The 20281-nt window shown below is 36.0% G+C and overlaps 4 protein-coding genes and 1 long non-coding RNA gene across 20 annotated transcripts; 3 read left to right on the forward strand and 2 right to left on the reverse strand.

Moving 5' to 3' along the window:
- Positions 1 to 96: 96 nt before the first annotated feature.
- Positions 97 to 2126, reverse strand: LOC141385532 (uncharacterized). Its single transcript, XR_012405692.1, has 2 exons — positions 1337 to 2126; positions 97 to 654 (listed from the first exon to the last, which is right to left on the reverse strand). It is a non-coding gene; the product is annotated as an uncharacterized lncRNA (long non-coding RNA).
- A 108-nt stretch (positions 2127 to 2234) lies between these two features.
- LOC100330441 (uncharacterized) lies at positions 2235 to 6306 on the forward strand. 4 transcript variants are annotated; one of them, XM_068221039.2, is made up of 7 exons: positions 2235 to 2272; positions 2384 to 2441; positions 3884 to 3998; positions 4077 to 4457; positions 4993 to 5154; positions 5667 to 5710; positions 5817 to 6306. In XM_068221039.2, the coding sequence occupies exons 3-7, from the start codon at positions 3968 to 3970 to the stop codon at positions 5928 to 5930; spliced, it is 732 nt and encodes a 243-aa protein (XP_068077140.2). In that variant the 5' UTR covers positions 2235 to 2272; positions 2384 to 2441; positions 3884 to 3967; the 3' UTR covers positions 5931 to 6306. The 4 variants fall into 4 exon arrangements, with proteins under 4 accessions (XP_068077140.2, XP_021331806.3, XP_073805723.1 ...); XM_021476131.3 differs by having other exon boundaries at positions 4996 to 5154; XM_073949622.1 differs by lacking the exons at positions 2235 to 2272; positions 2384 to 2441 and having other exon boundaries at positions 3949 to 4457.
- Positions 6299 to 10072, forward strand: LOC141385530 (uncharacterized). Its single transcript, XM_073949641.1, has 5 exons — positions 6299 to 8185; positions 8275 to 8652; positions 9263 to 9418; positions 9535 to 9572; positions 9710 to 10072. Exons 1-5 carry the CDS (start codon positions 8149 to 8151, stop codon positions 9833 to 9835), a joined length of 735 nt encoding a protein of 244 aa, XP_073805742.1. The 5' UTR covers positions 6299 to 8148; the 3' UTR covers positions 9836 to 10072.
- Positions 9989 to 12493, reverse strand: LOC110438568 (serine/threonine-protein kinase pim-3). Its single transcript, XM_073949581.1, has 8 exons — positions 12202 to 12493; positions 11705 to 11962; positions 11505 to 11587; positions 11341 to 11391; positions 10896 to 11268; positions 10592 to 10771; positions 10424 to 10519; positions 9989 to 10326 (listed from the first exon to the last, which is right to left on the reverse strand). The coding sequence occupies exons 1-7, from the start codon at positions 12215 to 12217 to the stop codon at positions 10428 to 10430; spliced, it is 1053 nt and encodes a 350-aa protein (XP_073805682.1). The 5' UTR covers positions 12218 to 12493; the 3' UTR covers positions 9989 to 10326; positions 10424 to 10427.
- A 520-nt stretch (positions 12494 to 13013) lies between these two features.
- LOC141385533 (uncharacterized) lies at positions 13014 to 19187 on the forward strand. 13 transcript variants are annotated; one of them, XM_073949681.1, is made up of 9 exons: positions 13014 to 13056; positions 13164 to 13267; positions 13525 to 13591; positions 13705 to 13753; positions 15294 to 15394; positions 15518 to 15895; positions 16023 to 16175; positions 17419 to 17468; positions 17685 to 19187. In XM_073949681.1, the coding sequence occupies exons 5-9, from the start codon at positions 15313 to 15315 to the stop codon at positions 17811 to 17813; spliced, it is 792 nt and encodes a 263-aa protein (XP_073805782.1). In that variant the 5' UTR covers positions 13014 to 13056; positions 13164 to 13267; positions 13525 to 13591; positions 13705 to 13753; positions 15294 to 15312; the 3' UTR covers positions 17814 to 19187. The 13 variants fall into 13 exon arrangements, 9 of the variants coding, with proteins under 9 accessions (XP_073805782.1, XP_073805809.1, XP_073805799.1 ...); XM_073949689.1 differs by having other exon boundaries at positions 13026 to 13061; positions 13705 to 13765; XM_073949687.1 differs by having other exon boundaries at positions 13026 to 13061.
- Positions 19188 to 20281: the final 1094 nt, after the last annotated feature.

A 20281-nucleotide genomic window follows, 5' to 3' on the forward strand; every position in this document is an offset into this window, starting at 1 on the left:
CTGACAAACTCTAACCTGTAAAGTTAAGACGCTGTTTCCTATTAAATTACATTATAATATTTTTCTCCTTTATTAAACGTGGTTTAGTGTGAAGTCTTTGCACACACACTGTAAGGTTCTGAATAACAGGATGTTGAAGTGGGTTTCCTGTCTGAAATGATGTTTGTTTTAAAGTGTGTGCAGTTATCTTAAACTGGACAACTATATCATTTAACTGACTCAGTTTCACCATTAGCCAACAGTTGAAAAAATCTCATTTTATTTGCTCCTCAGTATAAGACAAATTAATTTAAATTGTATTATTCTTCAAAAGCCTGAATCAAATCTGATCAAATGTTTAAATGATCAAATTTCTCTTAAAACTTGTTTTGGTCAAGAGTCCTGTCTGTATTTTGTAAAATTTGTATTATTTATTATTGTTAAGGAAGGCTGTAATCAAAAACCACAAATGTTTCCATTCAGCCTAGTGCGTGTGTGCATGAGACATGAACAGGACAGGACAGAGGCTAGTTAGTGTGTGTATGCATGCTTATGTGGTGAGTTTGTGGTCAGATTGGTTTGTATGCATGCAGTGTCTGCAAAAGCTTGATGTGCAGCGAAAATTCTCCTCTAGACTCTGATAGATGAGAAATTTACTGCACACATTTACTGCATCTGAAACACAAAGAGCATGGACTTTGTAATGGTGTTCAAATGATGCTGTAAATATTCATCTCAAAGCAATATCTAAAACATGTTTATTTTAACTGCTCATTGTTCATATACTTATCTCATTTTGGTGGTCAGTACCATCAGTTTGTTTAGTTTTACTAGTGGCCTAAAGGGGGCTGATAAGGGCTTGCCAATGTGAAAAATCTGCGAATATTCTCAAAAATTATAAACACTCCACATTTGTATATTTCATTTATATTTACTGCTGTAAAGCAAGTGAATGAGTTTTATCAATTCATGTTGTGAACTGATTGAGTGACTTGTTTGTTGGCAAATTATAAATGTTGTATTAAAGATCAAGGAACATTTATGTGAGGAACATATTCACTATTGTTGTTATTTTGAAATGATTTAGTAGATAATGTTTAAGTATGTATGTATGCATGTATGTATGTATGTGTTTGTGTGTTCGTTTGGGTCTAATAAAATAAATAGGCGGCACTGATGCAGTTTCTAAAATATTGTCTTAACCCCAAAATCCACAACAAAAACCATTTCCCATATTGCAGAAACACTAGTCTGACATAGCAAAGTGGATTATTGACTTAATAGAATGTTATTGCAGTTTTATTTGTGGGTAAATAGGGTGAAGCAGGCAAAGATTGACAGCGATAGCGCACTTCACCTGGGGTAATCGCTTCGTACCCCCTGTCGGCTTCATCATCAAGGGTGGTGAGGGTGGGAGTGCATGAGGACCGGGCAGAACAAGATTCCCTTCAAACCTCTTTGAGCTCACTGTGCACTGCTGGAAGGAAGGGGACAGGGGGCTTGTAAAGTTTGAACTTCTTTTTGGTCCCCATGTTACACCTATCTAATTGGTCTGGAGGTTGGGCTAGGGGACAAGCCATCTAGAGCCCTCCGAAGCAGCCTGGGTTATCACAGCTAACATGTCCGACTCCAAATCCAAGACCTCACTGACAACCCTGAATAGTAGCAGCTGGTCCAAATTGTCATTTGAACATGTTAGTCCACCCTCAGATGCGGTGAAGGACATCTGGTCTCAGGTGTCATCCAATGAGAGCGCTGCCATCCAAAGACATACACTGTCACACTAACTGGAAGCTTGGATTGAGCTCACTGTGGAGGAGTGATGGGTCTGTGGGCCTGAAGGTTGTGGAACAGTCATGCCCTCGCAGTGTCATCCGGGGGAGGGGGAGGTGGGGGTGGCGGTTAACCACCACATCCAGAAGTGCATTGTTGGAACAACATCTTTAAAAAGACATGATGCTCGACCGTGTTGCTCTCTTAGTGCATCTGCTCCTTTAGTATGAAATGCTCTTTTAGCTGCCAGTGAAATGCCCAGGGATAGGAAAGGAACCCAGTTTAATACTTCCGCACTGGTGGAGTCACTGCTCTGGAACAGCTCAGCAGATTATCTGTTCAGTCTCATGAGAGGCTCTGAAGTGAAAAAGTGTACGTGCTTGCTCTGCCTGTGCTGGTTATATACTCTACTAATGATTAATCACCGGCACCTGTGGAGCTGAGCTCTACCAACTTATTGCCATTCGTTGGCCTATTTTCTTACTCTTATTCCGGTTTCAAGAGATGAATCAATGTACAGGTAAATAAACATATAAATAAATACAAATTAAAAGTACAAAGTAGGTTTAAACAAGAGACTTTGGTTGTATAACTATAGCATTATAACTGCAGTTTAATTTTACACTTAAAGGTTCACCACATGGGGGACAGAAATTCAGTTCTCAGGCCTTTGTGACCCAAGAGTTCAAGTAAGCATGAAGATGGAAGTGTTTAGAATCTAAAATACCGAGTGTCTTTTGTCCATTGGGTAGTCACATATATATATATTGTGCGGGTATAAATTGTTTCCCGCGACCGTCACAACCACCGCCCTGCACTTATTGTACTTTTCACGACCATCACAAACCCGCTCCCACCTTTTGTGTTTTCCTTTTTTTTGCATTTCGACGGGTTTTGGATAGTTTTTGGGCTGGAATCAGTCAGCTAGATCTGGCAACACTGGTTTCCAGTTAAGTGATAAAAGCAGATTCAATAATTTAACAAAAAGTGTTCATTTCTAACAGGCCCTAGAAGAGTTTTAGAGATTTTGTTTTCGGTAGTTTCACAGGGTCCCACAACAATCATTCTGAGTGTTTTAAACACCAAGTTAGTTGTAGAAGTCTGTGATTTAATTTATAAAATAATTATTAATGCACAGCAAAAATCTTTCAAATTCGCCTTAGTTGATCTTTAAACTTGTCGTTCTGTTTGCAAAATGCTTTTGTTTGATATTTGCAATGCATCAGGCCAATTTCATTTATTGTGCAACAGATTAAAGTAAACTCAGTGATAAAGTGGACCTCAGCTGCCACAGGATGTAAGAGGATGCTTGTTGTGTACGTGTGAAAGCAGCGTTGTTTTTAAGAAGCGTTTCTAGTGAAGACACTCAGACCTGCTCTTTAGTTTTTTTTTTTTTAGAAAAGTGAGGTCAAACCACAAATGTATCCGGCAACATTGCGACAATCAGTGTGTGCATGTCTGCATCTATCCGTCCGTCCGTCTGTCCATCTGTTTGTCCATCCATCCATCCATCCATCCATCCATCCATTCATCCATCCATCCATCCATCCATCCATCCATCCATCCATCCATCCATCCATCCATCCATCCATCCATCCATCCATCCATCCATCCATCCATCCATCCATCCATCCATCCAATCAATAATAATCATCCTCATCATTATTGTCAATTGTATTGTTAAATTGTATAATACTTTATTATAATAAGAATGACAATATTAGTAGTGGTGGCAGTAATAATAAAAAATAATAACACTACACAAGTTTGAAATCTTTAGCATTTTCCAACGAGACCCCATTATTATCACACAGGAAGACCATATTTGTAATCTTCTTATCTTTAAGGTAAGTTCTTTGCTTGTAGGAAACACAGGAAACCGCAGCCATGTGATTATATATGTGCATTGTGTGCAGTTTTTTCAGAGAGCACACAAATGTATTAGAATGATTTGCGGTTTTGACACCTAGACATGCCTCAAGTGTTTACATTCTTATGCATATGCATGTACTGTATATCGGTCAGTCAATCAATTTTCAACAATTTTGGAAAAAATAAATAAAACTTTTTTTTAAACCTGGTTGTGGGTAACTAGACTAGATCATTTACAGTCCTTATCAAAACCCTTTAGAATAGGAAACCCATCCCACTACCAGAGAGAGTCATCCAATCAGATAAGAGCAACTGAAGACCCTCACATTCAGCAGTCACTGAGATGGAGAGACCAACTGTCGTCATACTTCTGTGTAAGTCCACTCATTAGTGTTGTAAATGTTGTGCTGTTTTCTTTATGACGTTAATTCTTTCACCTGTTTGTTCTGCAGGTGTTTTGTTGTGTGAAGAGCAGAAAGTGTTTGGGACAGAAGTGAACATGAGAGTTAAACCAGGAGAAAGCGTCACTCTCTACTGTGACTGTGCTCTACCGTTTGGATCTCACATTGTCTGGATGAGAAACTGCTCGCATGAGAATCAGCCATCTCTGTTCATTGATCCTCCAAAACTCTTCCTGGAGACGTTTCCACGGTTCAGTTTCCTGCTCAACAGCTCCAGTAACTCCTATGATCTGCATATAGAGAATGTCAGTGTCTCTGATGAGGGACTTTACTACTGTGCGGAAAGGAAAAAGACATTTATAGATGAAGACGGCGTCAACTCAGAATATGTGTATGAATATGGGAACAAAACAACTCAACTAGCTGTCCTGGGTGAGGAGATATTCCTGCTGTGGCTCATCTAAAGCTTTGATGCATGTTGGTAAATTCAGTGTGATTGAGAATTTCTCAGTGAGTCTGAAATCTAAATCTAATATAAATAATCATAAAGTAAGGAGAATTCACCATAATAAACTTGATCTGTTATCACTCTCTCTCTCTCAAATTCTCCAATCCTGTTTTGTTTTTGTTACAAGATAGACATGCATAACAGAATCAGATTAATTATTTAGTCTTAATTAATTAATGGGAGTCCTGAAATGTTTGTTTAAAATGTTATTTTGTGTTCAACTCATGGTTTGAGCAAATGAAAAGTGAAAAATTAAAGTCAAAATTTAGATTAATTCCTTCAACAACTGATTAATGCCATTAAATGATCTAAACATTATAATTAAAATAGAAAAGTTGTTCTTTACTTATATAATGTCTGTAAAATAATATATAAGACGATGTCCTCTAAAGGTAGATGTTATGGAAGCTTCAGAAACTCTTCATTTGTTTATTCAGTCTTGTGTGTTTTATTTATCAGCAGTTTCTGCACATGAGTTCACCATCGCCTCCACTTCTCCTCCAGTGTCAGAGTGTGTGTTCTGCTGGACGCTGCTGTTGAGTGTGTGTCCGGTGTGTGTTCTCCTCTCCTCACTCCTGTCCTCTATCTGTGTTTACTGCTTCTGTCGTCCTCAAACTACAGGTAGAGCTCATCGACACATTTACATTCATTTTGAACAAATCTGTGAATCTGTAGAGCTTTTATAAAGATTTGTTCTTTTAGATTTTAACATTTTGACTCTAATCGTAATTATTAGACTTTTCACATGAGAAAATACAGTAATTTATAGCAAATACTGGAGTGTTTTTGACCCATTCTACAGTAAATTGTATTATACTGTACTGTATATTATAGTATTTACTAAACAGTTAATGAATGCTGCAGCAGAATATAGTATTAACTACTGAACTGATGAACTGAGACAAATACTGTAGCATACTTTGGTTTTTACTATAGTAAACTGTGATGTAAAGTGGTGTTAAGTACAGTGTTGGTTTGTTACATTACTATAGTTGTTGCATTACCACAGAAACTATAGAATTACCACAACAGATTAATTCAAGTCCTTTACCATAGTATAGTTCAAAAACACTACAGTATTTACTATAAATTACTACAGTATATTAATCACGTTCATTTTGTGTGTGTTTTAGGTTTTGACATGAGTGCTGAGATTCTTAAAGCAAATGTTTTGATGGTAACTATTTTATACTCTTTTATTGACCATATCAAAGATGAATTGTTGACTGATGTGGTTTTTCACTAGTTTATTTGATCCATTCTCTCCTTGTCAATCATTTCAGGCAGATTGTGTGGAGAAACATCAGTGTGAGGCGAGTAAGACTGGAAAGATCTGCGTCCACACTGAAGTCTCTTATAGACGACTGTCATCTAAACATCCCTACACCAACATCTGACACATGAACTGCTCTTAATCTACTTTCTGTCTGATTTCTGATATCATTAGTTTTATTTACAGTACATTATCTATTACAATCAACTGTCTTTAAATGAACATTGTGATCCACTGACCCTTTAGGGATATACATTTTATTTTTGGACAATATTAATGTTTTTAAGACTGTGTTCATTAAGAAAACAAACAAACAAAAAAAACACTTAATTAATAACAGCTCAAGGCTGCAAATGTTTGTATCTGTAGATCAACGGCATATCTCAAAATAAATTAGTATGTAAAGTTCACTCATTAAATGATCACTTTTTAAAATATTAAACAAATATTTAATAGTTAGTAGCGTTTATGAACATGAATAAAAATTGAAGAGGGAGTCATGAACAAACAATGGCGTCATCTAGTGGCTAATAGCTGAAGGGACGTCAAAACCACTTATTCACAAATGAATTTATCAGGACCAGTTCATTGTAACATGGCATGAGATGAAACAATGGTCAGTTTTCAAGAAATAAGCAATTTAATGAAAACTTCAGTAGAGTTATATTATTTTTTTTTGTGAAACTTTAATTATTCTTCTAAATATTTAACTCGTGTGCATTACCTCCATTACTAGATTGTGTTCAGGGATGTATCAGCATTATTACATTTAATAAAATCAGTCCAGTTTATATGACGATGATAGTTTTTATGATTCTGTGCTCTGTGTTAGAAATAAAAAGTCTGACCGCTTCTTCACATTTTTATTCTTATTTTATTCAACATAAACAAAACAAACAATAACAATAAACTCCACAAATGATGTGTTCATGTTTAAGTAAGATTGAAGTAAGACCTTATTCATAAACTGACGGGATTGTGCTCATAATAACACATAATAAAAGTTACTGTAAACACAAACATGTTCAAGCTCAAACTGGAAGACAAAGTTCAGCTGTTGTTGATGTAAACGGCATAAACTGTGACAAATCAAATGTATAGTGTGTAAACTATACAGATGAGCAGTAATAAATCCAATTTTAGCCTAATAATTCACTCAGGCTACTTGATCATTAGTGTTGACGAGAAAAAACAAGCATTAATGTTGTCAAGATTCGTGCCCTAGAAATCCTGTTTCCATCTGTCCTATACAGTAGGAAAGTACAGTATGTGATTCTGAACTCAGCCATCATTACAGTAGACTGATGTAGAAATGTACTGTAGTCATTTAGTGCAGGAGTTATTCTGTTAAATGCCACAGGATGTGAGAAGCGCTTTTCATGTGTGACTGAAGTGCTAGTTATGGTGATGGAGAGAGTCCAGCCTGCTCTTTGCTTTTCTAGGGTACGACCCAAACCACAAATGTTTCCAGTGGCCTTTGTCACTGTCCTCTTGTGAATGCTTACGTCTCTGTATTTATAAGTTTTAATCAAGTTAAAAAAATATATTTGATATTTTCACTTTCAGATTATGAGTTAACAATTTAGTAAATTTCACATTTCATGTCAAATCCACACTGATCAAATACACACTGTAACTCTGATACACATTATTCATTTAAAAGTAAAGTGTCTGTAGATTATTACCAGGCCCACCATAAAGCACAAACACTTCATCAATCAATTAATCAATCAATCAAATTAAACTGATATAATAAAAGTGATCTTGATCGCTCTTGTTTCACCATGGGATTTTTAGACAAGCTGAAACAGGAAACCACAGCCTCGTGATTGTGTCAGTGCACTAGTTGTGCCTTGAGCCTGTATAGAGTACACAAATGGAATGGAAAGCTTTGCGGTCACAGACAAAAGCAAAAATAAGTTTCTAGCAACTCTAAAGACCAAGAGCAAAAGAAACCTTGAGTAAAGACATTCATTCTAGAGGTTTAGAAGCCAAAGAAAACAATCAGCATGTAGATGAACGATGCCAAACAAGAAACTCATGAAGACGCTCAACACTTCAGGTCATCTCCATTACAACATTAAACATCACATCGTCCAAAACAAAAGTCCCAACAATTTATGAAACTGAGTTCACTCTTGCATTTTATAATTAAACTTAAACATCTAAAAGAGCTTTTAAAGTGTTTTTAAAGGAACAGATGAGAGGGAACAGACCAGATTATAACCCCAAAAACAAAACAACAGCATAAAGATTCAGAGCTCTTCCACAGAGATCCCTCCCACAACACTGAAGCTGACCCTTCACACTGCAGTTGAAGACCCTCACATTCAGTCTCTGAGATGGAGCGAGCGAGACTTACAGTCATCATACTTCTGTGTGAGTCAATATTTCTGTGTTTGAATGTCATGATGTATTCTTGATGGTGTGCTAGAGATTTAACACACACTCTTGCGTTTGTTCTGCAGGTGTTTGGTTGTGTGAAGAGCAGAAAGTGTTTGGGACAGAAGTGGACATGAGAGTTAAACTAGGAGAAAGCGTCACTCTCTACTGCGCTTTACCTTTTGGATCAGACATTATTTGGATGAGAAACTGCTCACATGAGAATCAGCCATCTCTGTCAATAGATCGCTCAACACTCTTCAAGGAGACGTTTCCACGCTTCAGTTTTGTGCCCAACAGCTCCAGTAACTCCTATGATCTGCATATAGAGAATGTCAGTGTCTCTGATGAGGGACTTTACTACTGTGGGAAAAGAGAAACAAAAATATATAAAGATGAACGAGGAATCAAACCAAACATTGAGTATGAATATGGAAACAAGACAACCAGACTGTTTGTCCTGGGTGAGAAACAACTGCTGTTTTCATTGCTTTGTTTTGTGTAGTCAGATCCTTTAAATGGGTTTCTAATACAGCCGATGAAGAGACATGCAAACATCTACAGTGTAAATTATAGTGTCATTTATTATAATAATAGTGTCAATTATAGTTTATCTCTTCATAATATAGCTGTGCTTTAATGATAAGTCTACATGTTCACCTAAAGCTTTATTATTTTAATATTATTTGAATGAATCTTAACGATAATTAATGCAAAGTTCTGCAAATAAATCCTGCAGCCATAGTCCAAGTATAAATACAGAAATAATGTAAATTTATAAAATAAATTAGTAAAATAAGTCTGTTTAAAATTAGTTTAAGTGTATCTTAGTTTCTAATAATATTTTGAAATAAATTAACAGAAAATTAATTATATAGTGTAAAACGATAATTTATAGTGTATTTTTATATTAGAAACTTTAACTTCTGATTTTCTAACTACTTTTAGCAAATTCATCAGTGTTAAACTCATATTTTTCATTATTTTGAGCTGTGTAATCAGTAAAGATAAAATAAAATGAATATAATAACTAAATATATGTTCACTTTAATAATGGCCTGTTGTTCATTTTAGAGCAAGAGTCTCCTTGTGCTGAACGGTTTAACAGCACCTCCACATCACCTGCATCAGAGTGTGTTTTCTGCTGGAATCTGCTGTTCAGTGTGTGTTCGGTGTGTGTTCTCCTCTTCTCCGTCTGCGTCTACTGCCTCTGTCAGAAGAAAACTACAGGTAAACATTTTTTGTCCTGAACACTTTTCATGTGGCTAAATTTTAATATTGCTTTAGACTGCCTGCCTTAGATTTCATAATGAACCAAATGTAAATTATTTGTATCTTTTGTTAAGTTTCTGTAGGTTCTGGGGCTGAGAACAGACATGTTGAGGTATGAGCACATTTTGAGAATAATTTTTAATATATTTTATTTGCAATAGTTTAGCAGCAACATAAATTACATCAATATAAAATAATATAATATAAATATATTTTTTTATTAAAGTAATTAAATATATTCTGTTTCAGGCTGGTGATGAAGTGTGTTATGCTTCATTAGACATGCCTTCCACACAGCAACAAAGGCAGAGGAATAAAAGAGCTCAGAGTTCAGACTTCAGTATTTATTCTAATGTCAGAACCAGCAGAATATAAAGAGTAAACTAAAGTCATTGTTCTTTAGTAGAAATATGATTCAAAAGAGTGTTAATGACAATGTTCTGGCATCTGCGTCTGATTTAAACTGCAGTGTTGATTGTTAAGAATATGAATGTATAAATGTGTGTGAGGCATGAATGTCTGACTTACTGCTTTCATCAAAATATCTTCTTTTGTGCAAACTCATAAAGACTTGAAACCGCTTGAGTTTGAGTAAACAGTGAGTAAATCTGGATTTCTGTGTGAACTCTCCCTTTATTTGAGCTCTCTCCAGTCACTCTAGGAAGACACTACACCTGGATTATTTGTCTAAATAATAAGTTTATTATTAAAATCCCTATTAACATTAAATTCATCTGAAGCGGTGGCTTAGTGCAGGTAAAGGGGCCCCGGCCCTGGGTGAGTCGGCCATTAGTTAATGCCCACTCCTCATTCTGCAGGTGATCAGGAAGCAGTTCTCTGCACTTCCTGTGTGACTCCTGCTCACCCTACACAAATCATTAAGATCATTAATCCAGACTGACCCTAACAACACAATCAAAGCCATGAGTGCGTCACTCAGATAAGTGTCAAGTCACTGGCCACCTGTTCACTGTAACCAGGGATGGCGCTCAATATCGTCCAAACTGGGCCGATCAGCCGCCGCTGGACTGAGACACCAGCCAATCAGCTGACGGCACTCTGATACACACAACACCGTGTTCAGAAACACAGAGCAACACACTTCTGCTGATCTCTCAGTGAGTCTCTTACCTGTTGACAGAGTTATGGGGAAGGTCAGTTTGCTCCTGGACGTGACCCTCAGTGAGCCTCCGAAGGGGAAACGGTTGCACAGGATGTTGAAGAGGGTCACTCCTACTGACCACACCGTAGCTGGACCCGCATGGTAGCGCTGTCTGCAGAACCACTCAGGTGGAGCGTATTGAATAGTTCCTGAGAGACACAAGGAGACACAAACACCCGTTCAAAACACTCCAGCACACACAAATTCCCTTTGGTGGATCATCAAAAGCTCACAAACATCCACAGAGTGTTTCCTTCTGCAACACAAACCCACCTGCGAAGTATTTGTAGGCCGAGCGCTTGAGCAGATCTCCACAGCCGAAGTCCAGCAGCTTGATGTCCTGGGACTCTGTGGAGATCAGCAGGTTCTCTGGCTTGACGTCCCGGTGCAGGACTCCGCGGCTCTCGCAGTGTTTCAGAGCCGCGATCAGCTGCACCAGCACTTTCTTGGCCAGACCCTCATCCAGACAGTCGTTCTCCTCACAGTAGCTCTGGAGGTCTTGGCAGGGATCGGGACGCTCCAGGATCAGGATGTAGCGTCTGGGACGGTCAAACCAGTCTAGCAGCTGCAGGACGTTGGGGCAGGCAGGAGCTGAATTGACGCGGGTCATCAGTGCCACCTCCAGCGGCAGCCGACCCTGACCTTCCTGCAGGACAAACGATTGGATTCAGAACCCAATGAAACATCAAACACAACAACAGGTTCACACTGAACTCACAACTCTCAGTCTCCTCTGTGTCCGCTCTTTAGACACATACTTGATGGCGACCTGTAGACAGATAAAGCATAATAAATCACACCTGCCTGATCCTCACACATCACATTTACTGAGATCAGGATTTCTAAAGGCTGTTTGAATGAAGAGCGGAGAAAACGACTTACTGGCAGTCCATCAGACCTGCGCATCCCAGCAAACACAGAGCCAAATCCACCGTCTCCCAGCAGTGGGCCCTTTGCATACGCGTCTGCAACACAGAGGAGCAGTAGAAATGTGTGTTCAAAGAAAACATGCAGCAGTAGAGAAAACTGTAAAAGAGCATTACTGAAACATCATCATCACTTCTTCAATAAGCCATTCTGACCTCTGCGAGAGCGTTTGAGAGCTCTTCTAGATGAGGTGGACGGACGTTCATCTTCTGGTGTTTGCTGGCTGCCGCTCTGCCGCTTCCTCTTCCTGTTACCCTGATCTGTGGACACAGATTTGGCCAACAGGGAAGGCAGAGGTGCGAGAAATCCATCAAGCTCTTGGCTCACGGTCTGGGTTTCACCATCACCATCATGTGTCCTGACGTCCTGAACAGCTGCCTGGATGAAAGCAGAACTCCTGGATCTGGAGCGGCCTGAGACAACGACAACAACAACAACATATCATGTTTATTATAAGATTATAAGAACTAATCAACAATTAACTTTAGTAGCTGCATCTACAGAGAATAAAAGACATCTGATCACTTATATCGGGGAACAGTTGTGTTGAAATGGGTTCATTTGTACCAGTTTATTTACATCACATTTCCCCAAATATTACACAACATCATATCATGATTGATCATAAACAAATAAAAACTAAAACACTCACTGCGGTTTTCACCCATCTGACAAACTCCTCCAAACTCCAGCAAACCTGAAAACAAGAACAAAGATCAAATATCAATAAAAATGTCAATAAAACAATAAAAACAAGATCAAAATCAAAATAAACACAACAAAAGAGCAACAAAACGTGTCAAAAGGAATAATTTCAGCTTTGAGCGTCGATCTCCTTGTAAAATAAAAGTCTTCTGTCAGAAATTCTCTGGTCTCCTTGAAGAATCGCAGTATCAGCACAGTAATCCTCAGCAAATGTCTCAGAAATTCGCCTCTCCTCAATCAACAGATAGCGGCGAGTCTCGGTGTTTATATATGGAGTCAAATCATAACACGCGTTGCTATAGCAACCACAATTTGAATAGCTAATCTGAATCATGTAAACATCTAATTTCAGCATAAAAATAATAGTTAATAATAATAATAATAATAATAATAATAATAATAATAATAATAATAATAATAGTAGTAGTAAAAATAATAGTAGTGGTAATATAACAATAACAGTGACTTTAAATCAATTAATTTATATTTCACGAAACTGTAATTATAATAAATGAGCAGAATTCGTTTGACAAGGTTTGACTTTGTAAAATGTACAGCTATTTAGCAATTAATTAAATTAAGATAATTAAATATTCGGAGATTTTTTATTAGTGGCTCAAACAATGTAAATAAAATTCTAGTTAATTTTATACAGTGTTAACTGCTCATGAAGATATTAGAAATATAAGTATAAGTTCAAAATAGTTTATTATTGTAAATATTATAAAGTAAATTAAATCGCTCACCAGTTCTTAGTCTACGCACCATTTCAGATCACATGACCGTACGTAGATATCATCTGGTACGGTACAGTCATATTTATGTACTTTTCGTTTGCTCTTGTTTTCATAAAATTATTATTATTAATAAATTGTATTAATGATTTCGATATTTTCGATGAATGTGAAGGTTTTCTAAGGGACTTTTTGTACTTTTAACGGCTAGAAAGCACAAAACAATTCACGCGCCGAGTTTTCGCGTCTGACCACAAGATGGCGTCCACAGCGGAAAAGGTGAAAATTTCTTAATACATTATTTCTCGTTTATGTGAAATACAAATATACAGCTTTCAATTTGCTAAATTACTATCACCTAGTCTGTAATGAAAATTAGCTTGCACATGTTTGCTAGAATTTTCCTAACCAATCTAGTTTTGTTTGTTTATGTGAAAAATAAATACATAACGGATTTTTTTTTTAGCAAAACATCTCTCGTTTGTCATTACATTTGAAGATTCGATGTGATTTACGCTGTTGAACGTCTGTTACAGGTGCATAATGTGCATCGAAGCGACCTGATTTTACACAATAGTTTACTGTAGTAAATATATGTCAAAGGTAAACATGTTTCTATTTTTTAAGCCTAGTAAAAAATCATTCATAAAATTAATTGTTTAGTTATATGATTTTGTTTCTTCTTCTTCTTTGTCTTAATGATGGTCCTGGTGCAGTGATGTTGCAGTTGCTGTGAAAAGCTAGGCGAGAACACAAACCACAAGTGTTTCCATTCAGGCATGCAACAGACTGAATGTCCTAAAAGTGTTTGTGGTCAAGCTGGTGATCTTGCATGCTCAATACACACATCAATGCATGAGATAAACTGTGGTTAGACAAAAACAAAAAGAAGCAGAGTAAGAACATATTTAGTGCACGCTGCAGCTGTAAATGTTGCTTTCATTATACTTTCATAACTTAGAATTGTTGAGAAACTGAAGATGCAAAAGTGTCTGATTTATTAAAATACGCACCATAAATCATGAACAGAATTAACAGCACACAACTGTGGTTTGATTTATTTATAGAAAAGCAGAGCAATGCAACATATAAGTGTGTAACATTCGACATTTAAACCAAATTGTAATAATCATCCAAGAACCATAATTACTTTCGCAAACAAAATTTTTTTTCATAAAGCAAATCCATCTGTTTGTATTTCCTATTATCTTTTAAATTCTACATTAAACCTTCTTTAGTTGTTGAGAAATGACAGTATCCTGTTCACTGATCAGACACTTATAATGAATTTAATGTGAGAAGAGAGTTTAGTGTGGAGTAAATTCAGCACAATGGACAGCTCCCTGCAGTGCTGAACTGACTGAACCACATCTGCAGGAGGAAATGCTACAGAGATGTTTAATTACTGCTGAATAATTACTGAACAATATTGAATATTAAAAATCTAACCCATCAGTAGTGATTACTAATAAATGTTTATTTTTTAATCAATTAAAATTAAATGCAGTTACATAAAAAAAAAAAACTTTGTTGGGCTTATTCGCTCTAAGACATGCTTTAATAATTATATTTCTTTTAAACTAATACAGTTTTGTTAATCTTAATGAAAAGGTAACACTGAGTTTGTATAATCATTTCTTTTTGTAATTGAACACTCACTTTACAGCTCTTCATCTCACAGAAAACTCCCTTTTTAAACCAATAGTTGCCCTCGCGCACATTAATCAATACACAAGACTAAAGAAAGCCTAATGGAAAATCTGTGCTTTGTGTCAATGATCTAAGAGATCTTATCAGATCAGTCAACTGTAAAAGCTAATGTGAAGAGGATGAACTGTACAGGCTCTGAACGGGGCTTGTGGGTTTCCTGTTTTGACATGTTCAGATGCTGTTCCTTCATCGCTTCCAGTTTTGACCTATTAAACAAAACAAACATAAAAAACCTCAATTACAGCAGCAACACAAAGAAAAAGATCAATTATATTATTTCATTTCAGTTCAACAGACATATTTTAGTGATTATAATCAAACGTTTCTGATGCTACTCTATCTGTGTTCATACAAACTAAACCTGTCTCTGTTTACTGATGAAGCGTTTGAGCAGTATTTTTATTTCCTGTTGACTTCTTTAATTTCATGAGTTAATCAAGTGCCTGATCACAAAGACATTTTTAGGACAGCTGAGATTGGTCAACACTATATTTCAATGTTCATTGTACATCAAATAATAACCCAAATGGAAAGCCAAACCCTCCTGACACAGGATGTTTTTAAGTAAAACTTTCCATTGACGTGAACCAATCAGATAAGAGCCGCTGGTCTGCATGAAGACCCTCAGCAGTGTCTGTAATTCACAATCACTCACTGCCATGGAGATGCCACGACTTACTATCATCGCACTCATGTGTAAGAATAATTATACTTAAACTGTTTTGAGATTTAAATATATAAATAATTTTTCAGTAATATGCTCAGTGTTTGTGTATGTGAAATTACAAGTGCTTGACAGTTATTTGTCTGCTTTTATAGTTACTTTAATTAGTCACAAACAAATCTCTGGAGAAGAAGTGGTGATGAACGTCAAAGCAGGAGAAAACATCACTCTTTACTGTGATCGCTCTGTTATTCATGGCTTCATGATTGTGTGGATAAGAAACTGCTCTCATAAAAACCAGCCCTCTTTAGTGATGGATTATAGAATATTTGATACAATTAAGCATTTCAGATTCGTCCACAACCCTGCTAGTAATTCCTATGATCTACACATTACTAACATCAGTGTCTCTGATCTGGGGCTGTACTACTGTGCAAATGTGAAAAACTCCATCAATAAGAATGAAAGAGGCGTCATCTCTGGATCTGCAGTGTACAATAATGGAAACCGAACAACACGTCTCTCTTTTGCTGGTAAGAAATAACTTCTGCTGGTTGTTTTGTAGTTTCTGGAGAGATTTCCAGGAAGCAAGACAAACAGAACAAACATATTTTAATGAACATTCATCGATTCATTTGTGTTTGTTTCATCTTGAGAAAGAGACGTCCTGTTCTGAGCTCTTGAACAGCACCTCCACTCCTCCTGCTGTCTCAAAGTGTGTTTTCTGCTGGAATCTGCTGTTCAGTGTGTGTTCGCTGTGTGTTCTCCTCTTCTCCATCTGTGTCTACTGCCTCTGTCAGAAGAAAACTACAGGTAATCTTCACAGATTAATACACTTTGCTGCCATGGTTTAATATACAGATAAATGGTTTTGTCAGTGAGCTCTGTTTTTATCAACAAGGCATTTCTTTTAAAAGGTATAAACTTAAAAGCATCGCCTTTGCATAACCTCTGATGATGGAAATGTACAGTCAAGGCAAATTGACTAGCTTCATGTTTGTTTCTTTTCATTTATTTCTTGATGATTAATATCTCAAAACTCAGTGTCTTGGAAAATTAGAATATTACTTAAGACCAATCAAAAGGGACTTTTAACACAGAAATACTGGATGTGGTGTCTGTCTGGTGTCTCACATCTTCCTCTTCACAATTCCACATGAATTCTCTAGGAGTTTATGGTCCGGCAAGTTTGGTGGCCAATGATACATTGCGATACCATTATCTTTAAACCAGCTGTTAGTACTTTTGGTAGTGTGAGCACGTTCCATGTCCTGCTGCACAGTCAAATCAGCATCTTCATTAAGCTGCACTGCAAAAAATGCTTTTCTTACTTTGATTTTTTGTCTTGTTCCTAGAACAAACATCTTGAAATTCTTAAATCAGGAAGCATTTTCTAAACAAACAAAACATTTCGTCTTGTTTTAAAAATAATATAATAAAAATTAAGTTAGTTTTTCTTTAAAGCAGATTGCCAATGGGGTAAGCAAAATAATAATAATATGTCATAATATGTTCACCCCCTTGTTTATTTTTTCTCCCAATTTCTTTTTAACGGAGAGCAGATTTTTTCACCACATTTCTAAACATATTAGTGTTAATAACTCATCTCTAATAACTAATTTATTTTATCTTTGCCATTATGACAGTAAATAATATTTTACTAGATATTTTTAAGGCACTTCTATACAGCTTAAAGTGACTTTTAAAGGCTTAACTAGGTTAAATCAGGTTAACTAGGCAGTTTAGGGTAATTAAGCAAGTTATTGTATATTGATGGTTTGTTCTGTAGACTCGAAAAAAGAAAAGCTTAATGGAGCTAATAATATTGTCCTTAAAATTGTTTTTAAAAATTTTTTAACTGCTTTTATTCTAGCCGAAATAAAAAAATAAGACTTTCTCCAGAAGAAAAAATATGATCAGACATACTGTGAAAATTTCCTTGCTCTGTTAAACATCATTTGGAAAATATATTTTAAAAAAATTAAAAGGGGGGCTAATAATTCTGACTTCAACTGTATATATATGTGCTGTTCTCATTTTAAATCTTCCGTTTTAGGTTCTCCACATGATCAAAAATGCAAGCTAAGAGGTGCAAGACTTGCAGAGGTATGATACAAACTACTGTACCAGAAAAAAAAATATTTCCTTTTGCTTAAAATGTTTTGGATAAAAATTTACATTATACAATATATATATATATATATATATATATATATATATATATATATATATATATATATATATATATATATATATATATATATATATATATATATATATATTCACACACATAATAAAAGCCCACATTATTTGTTCTTCCAGGGGAATAATGAACAAGAGTTGTGTTATGTATCTTTGGATGTGAGGACCAGAAGACAAATACAACACAAAAAAACACAAGACCGAAGTTCTGAGTTCAGTATATATTCTCAGGTCAATTACAAAACTTAATAGATTAGAAAATTACATGTACCATAATCTTGTTAATGGCAGGTTTTTCTAGTTCGGGTAAGGACATCTATGCTGGATCATAGTTTGAATTCAAAAGAATTAGCAAATTTGCTGAAGGTTGGGAAATTTGTTTCACAATTTTGGTTCTGCCTTAAATAAAATCAAATAAAATATAATTGAATACAAGTGTAGTAAGATGCATACCTTATTTTTGTTGTGTTTTTTCCTCACAATGTGATGCACAAAGTGTATGTATGACCTGCCATTGTATTATTGGTTTAGATTTTTCATTACATTAAATGCCTTTATTGCTGTTTCTTTTTCTCAGCTATTTTGTTTTTGTATCTGTTATTAAATCTCTGATTAAAATAAAGTATTGTGGTTCTGTACAAACAGTAAAAGATTGACAAATAAAACCTTATATTTTCAGTGAGTGTTTTAGCATGTTTTCAGTCTTTATTGACACACAGTGATGATGACCAACACAACATGAGGTAAAAGTGCATTTCCTGTGTGAGGTGTCACGTGTTTATGATAATTATAGTATTCTTAAACTTGACGATCGCATTGTTTATCTGAGATTATTTACGTGTAATTGGGTAATCTTAAAATTTAGCATGGTCTTACCATTTTTAAATGAAACAGAAAAGCTACAAGCATGACCATTTTACGTGGTGTTTAGTTGTAAGATGCAGTTTTCAAGACTGATGCATTTGAACTTGCCTTTTTAAACTGTACTTTTGATTCTCTAGCTTACATTTATATATTAAAATGAAACTGAATTGATTTGACTTTTTAAAATGTTTGGTCCCTCAGTTATTAAGTTATTCTTCTAAGAAGCTTTTTCTGACCTATTTGTCTGGTCTGTTTTTATTTATTCATTTGTTTGGTTTTTGAGAAAGGGTCTTGTCATGTTCTCAGTTAAAGATTGAATCTCAACCACAAATGCTTCCATTCAGGCTAGTGGTTGTGTAAGACAGAACAGGAGACAGAAATAGGACAGGAAAGAGGTCGATTGTGTGTAAATGCTTATGTGGTTTGTATGCATGCAGTGTTAGCAACAGCTTGCTTAATGGAGATTATCAGTCATTCTACAGACTACTATAACAAATACATTTTCATTTATTTTGTTTAAGTTTGCAGGAAACATTGGTAGCGATTATTAGAAATGGTCTTCATGGCTGTTTTAGAAAGAAGAAATGTCAGACACAATTAAAAACAAATTTACAGAAATATAAATTCCAACAAGACAAAAAAATGCAACAGCCGACCAAGGAGATGGGAGATTACTGGGGTATAAATATATGAGATAAGGAGCAGGTGCTAGAAACAGGAACCAAACAGGAACTAAATACAGGAAGTTACAATCAAAACAAGAGTAAAAAAAAACACTTCAAAATAAGAGTCCTTAACGCCAGTCAGATGGTGTGTGTTCCAAACTGCATATGTAAAAGCAAAAATGACCACCACATTGAAATGTCCTTCTAAACTTCAGTGCTTAAAACTAGTCAATTCAAATGGCCCTTCAGAATTTGATTGGTGTCAACTAGAGACTCAGAGTTTGACTTATAACTGTGTATTATTGGCAACTGCTGTGATATTTATGCAGTTAATAACAAACTATTTTAAATAAAATAAATACAAACTTTATTTAAATTATATACAGTATTAAACAAACAAATATACATGCATACATGCATAAACAGAGAAATACATATGGCACATCCTGCACAATGTACTCATTAATCCAAGCATGTTTTTTGGGGTGTCAACTAGCAGGCACAGATGTAGGCACATCTCCTTAATCATCTTGTTACATCTTGTTAGATCTCCTTTTTCCCGAATTCACTAAGTTAGACAATACAACAGACTGACCACAGTGATTTTAGTGAATTCAGGGTAAAGGAGCTGGAATTTGGTGTAAAATGATTCCCTGATGGTGCTGATAGTGTGTGCAGTGGGTGAAGAAGTGTTCCTTCGTCTCCACCTCTGCTTGGGCACATTGTTTGCAGATGCGGCTCTCTCTGAGTTGCGAGTTCTGTCAATATCAGCCCTTCTCTGTGGTTATCTATTTTATCTGTGGCAGACTGTGGTCTGTATCTCTAAAACTTCAACATGTTTTAGGTAAAAAAGCAGATTGTATCTTACTAGCAGCACAATACATTGATGCCTGTCACATAAAGAGAGAAAAGACTACCGTATTTTCCGCACTATAAGGCGCACCTAAAAGACTGCGGTCAAGCCAGCCGCGGTTCGGAAAAACACAGTCAAGCCAGCCGCGCTTTATATTTTGGTGCGCGCGTATTATTATCATTACGGTAATGTCAGCAGCCACACAGAGAGCGCTCCACAGAGCACCCATTTCGCCCAGAACAGAGAGATGACAACGAAATATAAGTTTATCCCCCTTTCCTCCCACGTATGCTTTATTAAACAATTTATTAGCTTTTTTGACTGTTGTTATTTTA

This window comes from Danio rerio, chromosome 1 (genome assembly GCF_049306965.1).
Source record: "Danio rerio strain Tuebingen ecotype United States chromosome 1, GRCz12tu, whole genome shotgun sequence".
Lineage (NCBI taxonomy): Eukaryota > Metazoa > Chordata > Actinopteri > Cypriniformes > Danionidae > Danio > Danio rerio.

Coding starts and splice junctions, on each gene's coding strand:
- LOC100330441 (XM_073949622.1), top strand. CDS start 4,043: ATGACGTTAATTCTTTCACCTGTTTGTTCTGCAGGTGTTTTGTTGTGT. Junction 5,155..5,666: donor CTGTCGTCCTCAAACTACAG/GTAGAGCTCATC, acceptor TGTGTGTTTTAG/GTTTTGACATGAGTGCTGAG. Junction 5,711..5,816: donor TTAAAGCAAATGTTTTGATG/GTAACTATTTTA, acceptor CAATCATTTCAG/GCAGATTGTGTGGAGAAACA.
- LOC141385530 (XM_073949641.1), top strand. CDS start 8,149: ATGGAGCGAGCGAGACTTACAGTCATCATACTTCTGT. Junction 8,186..8,274: donor TACAGTCATCATACTTCTGT/GTGAGTCAATAT, acceptor TTTGTTCTGCAG/GTGTTTGGTTGTGTGAAGAG. Junction 9,573..9,709: donor CTGAGAACAGACATGTTGAG/GTATGAGCACAT, acceptor ATTCTGTTTCAG/GCTGGTGATGAAGTGTGTTA.
- LOC110438568 (XM_073949581.1), bottom strand. Junction 11,588..11,704: donor TCTCAAACGCTCTCGCAGAG/GTCAGAATGGCT, acceptor TCTGTGTTGCAG/ACGCGTATGCAAAGGGCCCA. Junction 11,392..11,504: donor GCAGGTCTGATGGACTGCCA/GTAAGTCGTTTT, acceptor ATCTGTCTACAG/GTCGCCATCAAGTATGTGTC.
- LOC141385533 (XM_073949681.1), top strand. CDS start 15,313: ATGAAGACCCTCAGCAGTGTCTGTAATTCACAATCACTCACTGCCATG. Junction 15,896..16,022: donor AACACGTCTCTCTTTTGCTG/GTAAGAAATAAC, acceptor ATCTTGAGAAAG/AGACGTCCTGTTCTGAGCTC. Junction 16,176..17,418: donor CTGTCAGAAGAAAACTACAG/GTAATCTTCACA, acceptor CTTCCGTTTTAG/GTTCTCCACATGATCAAAAA.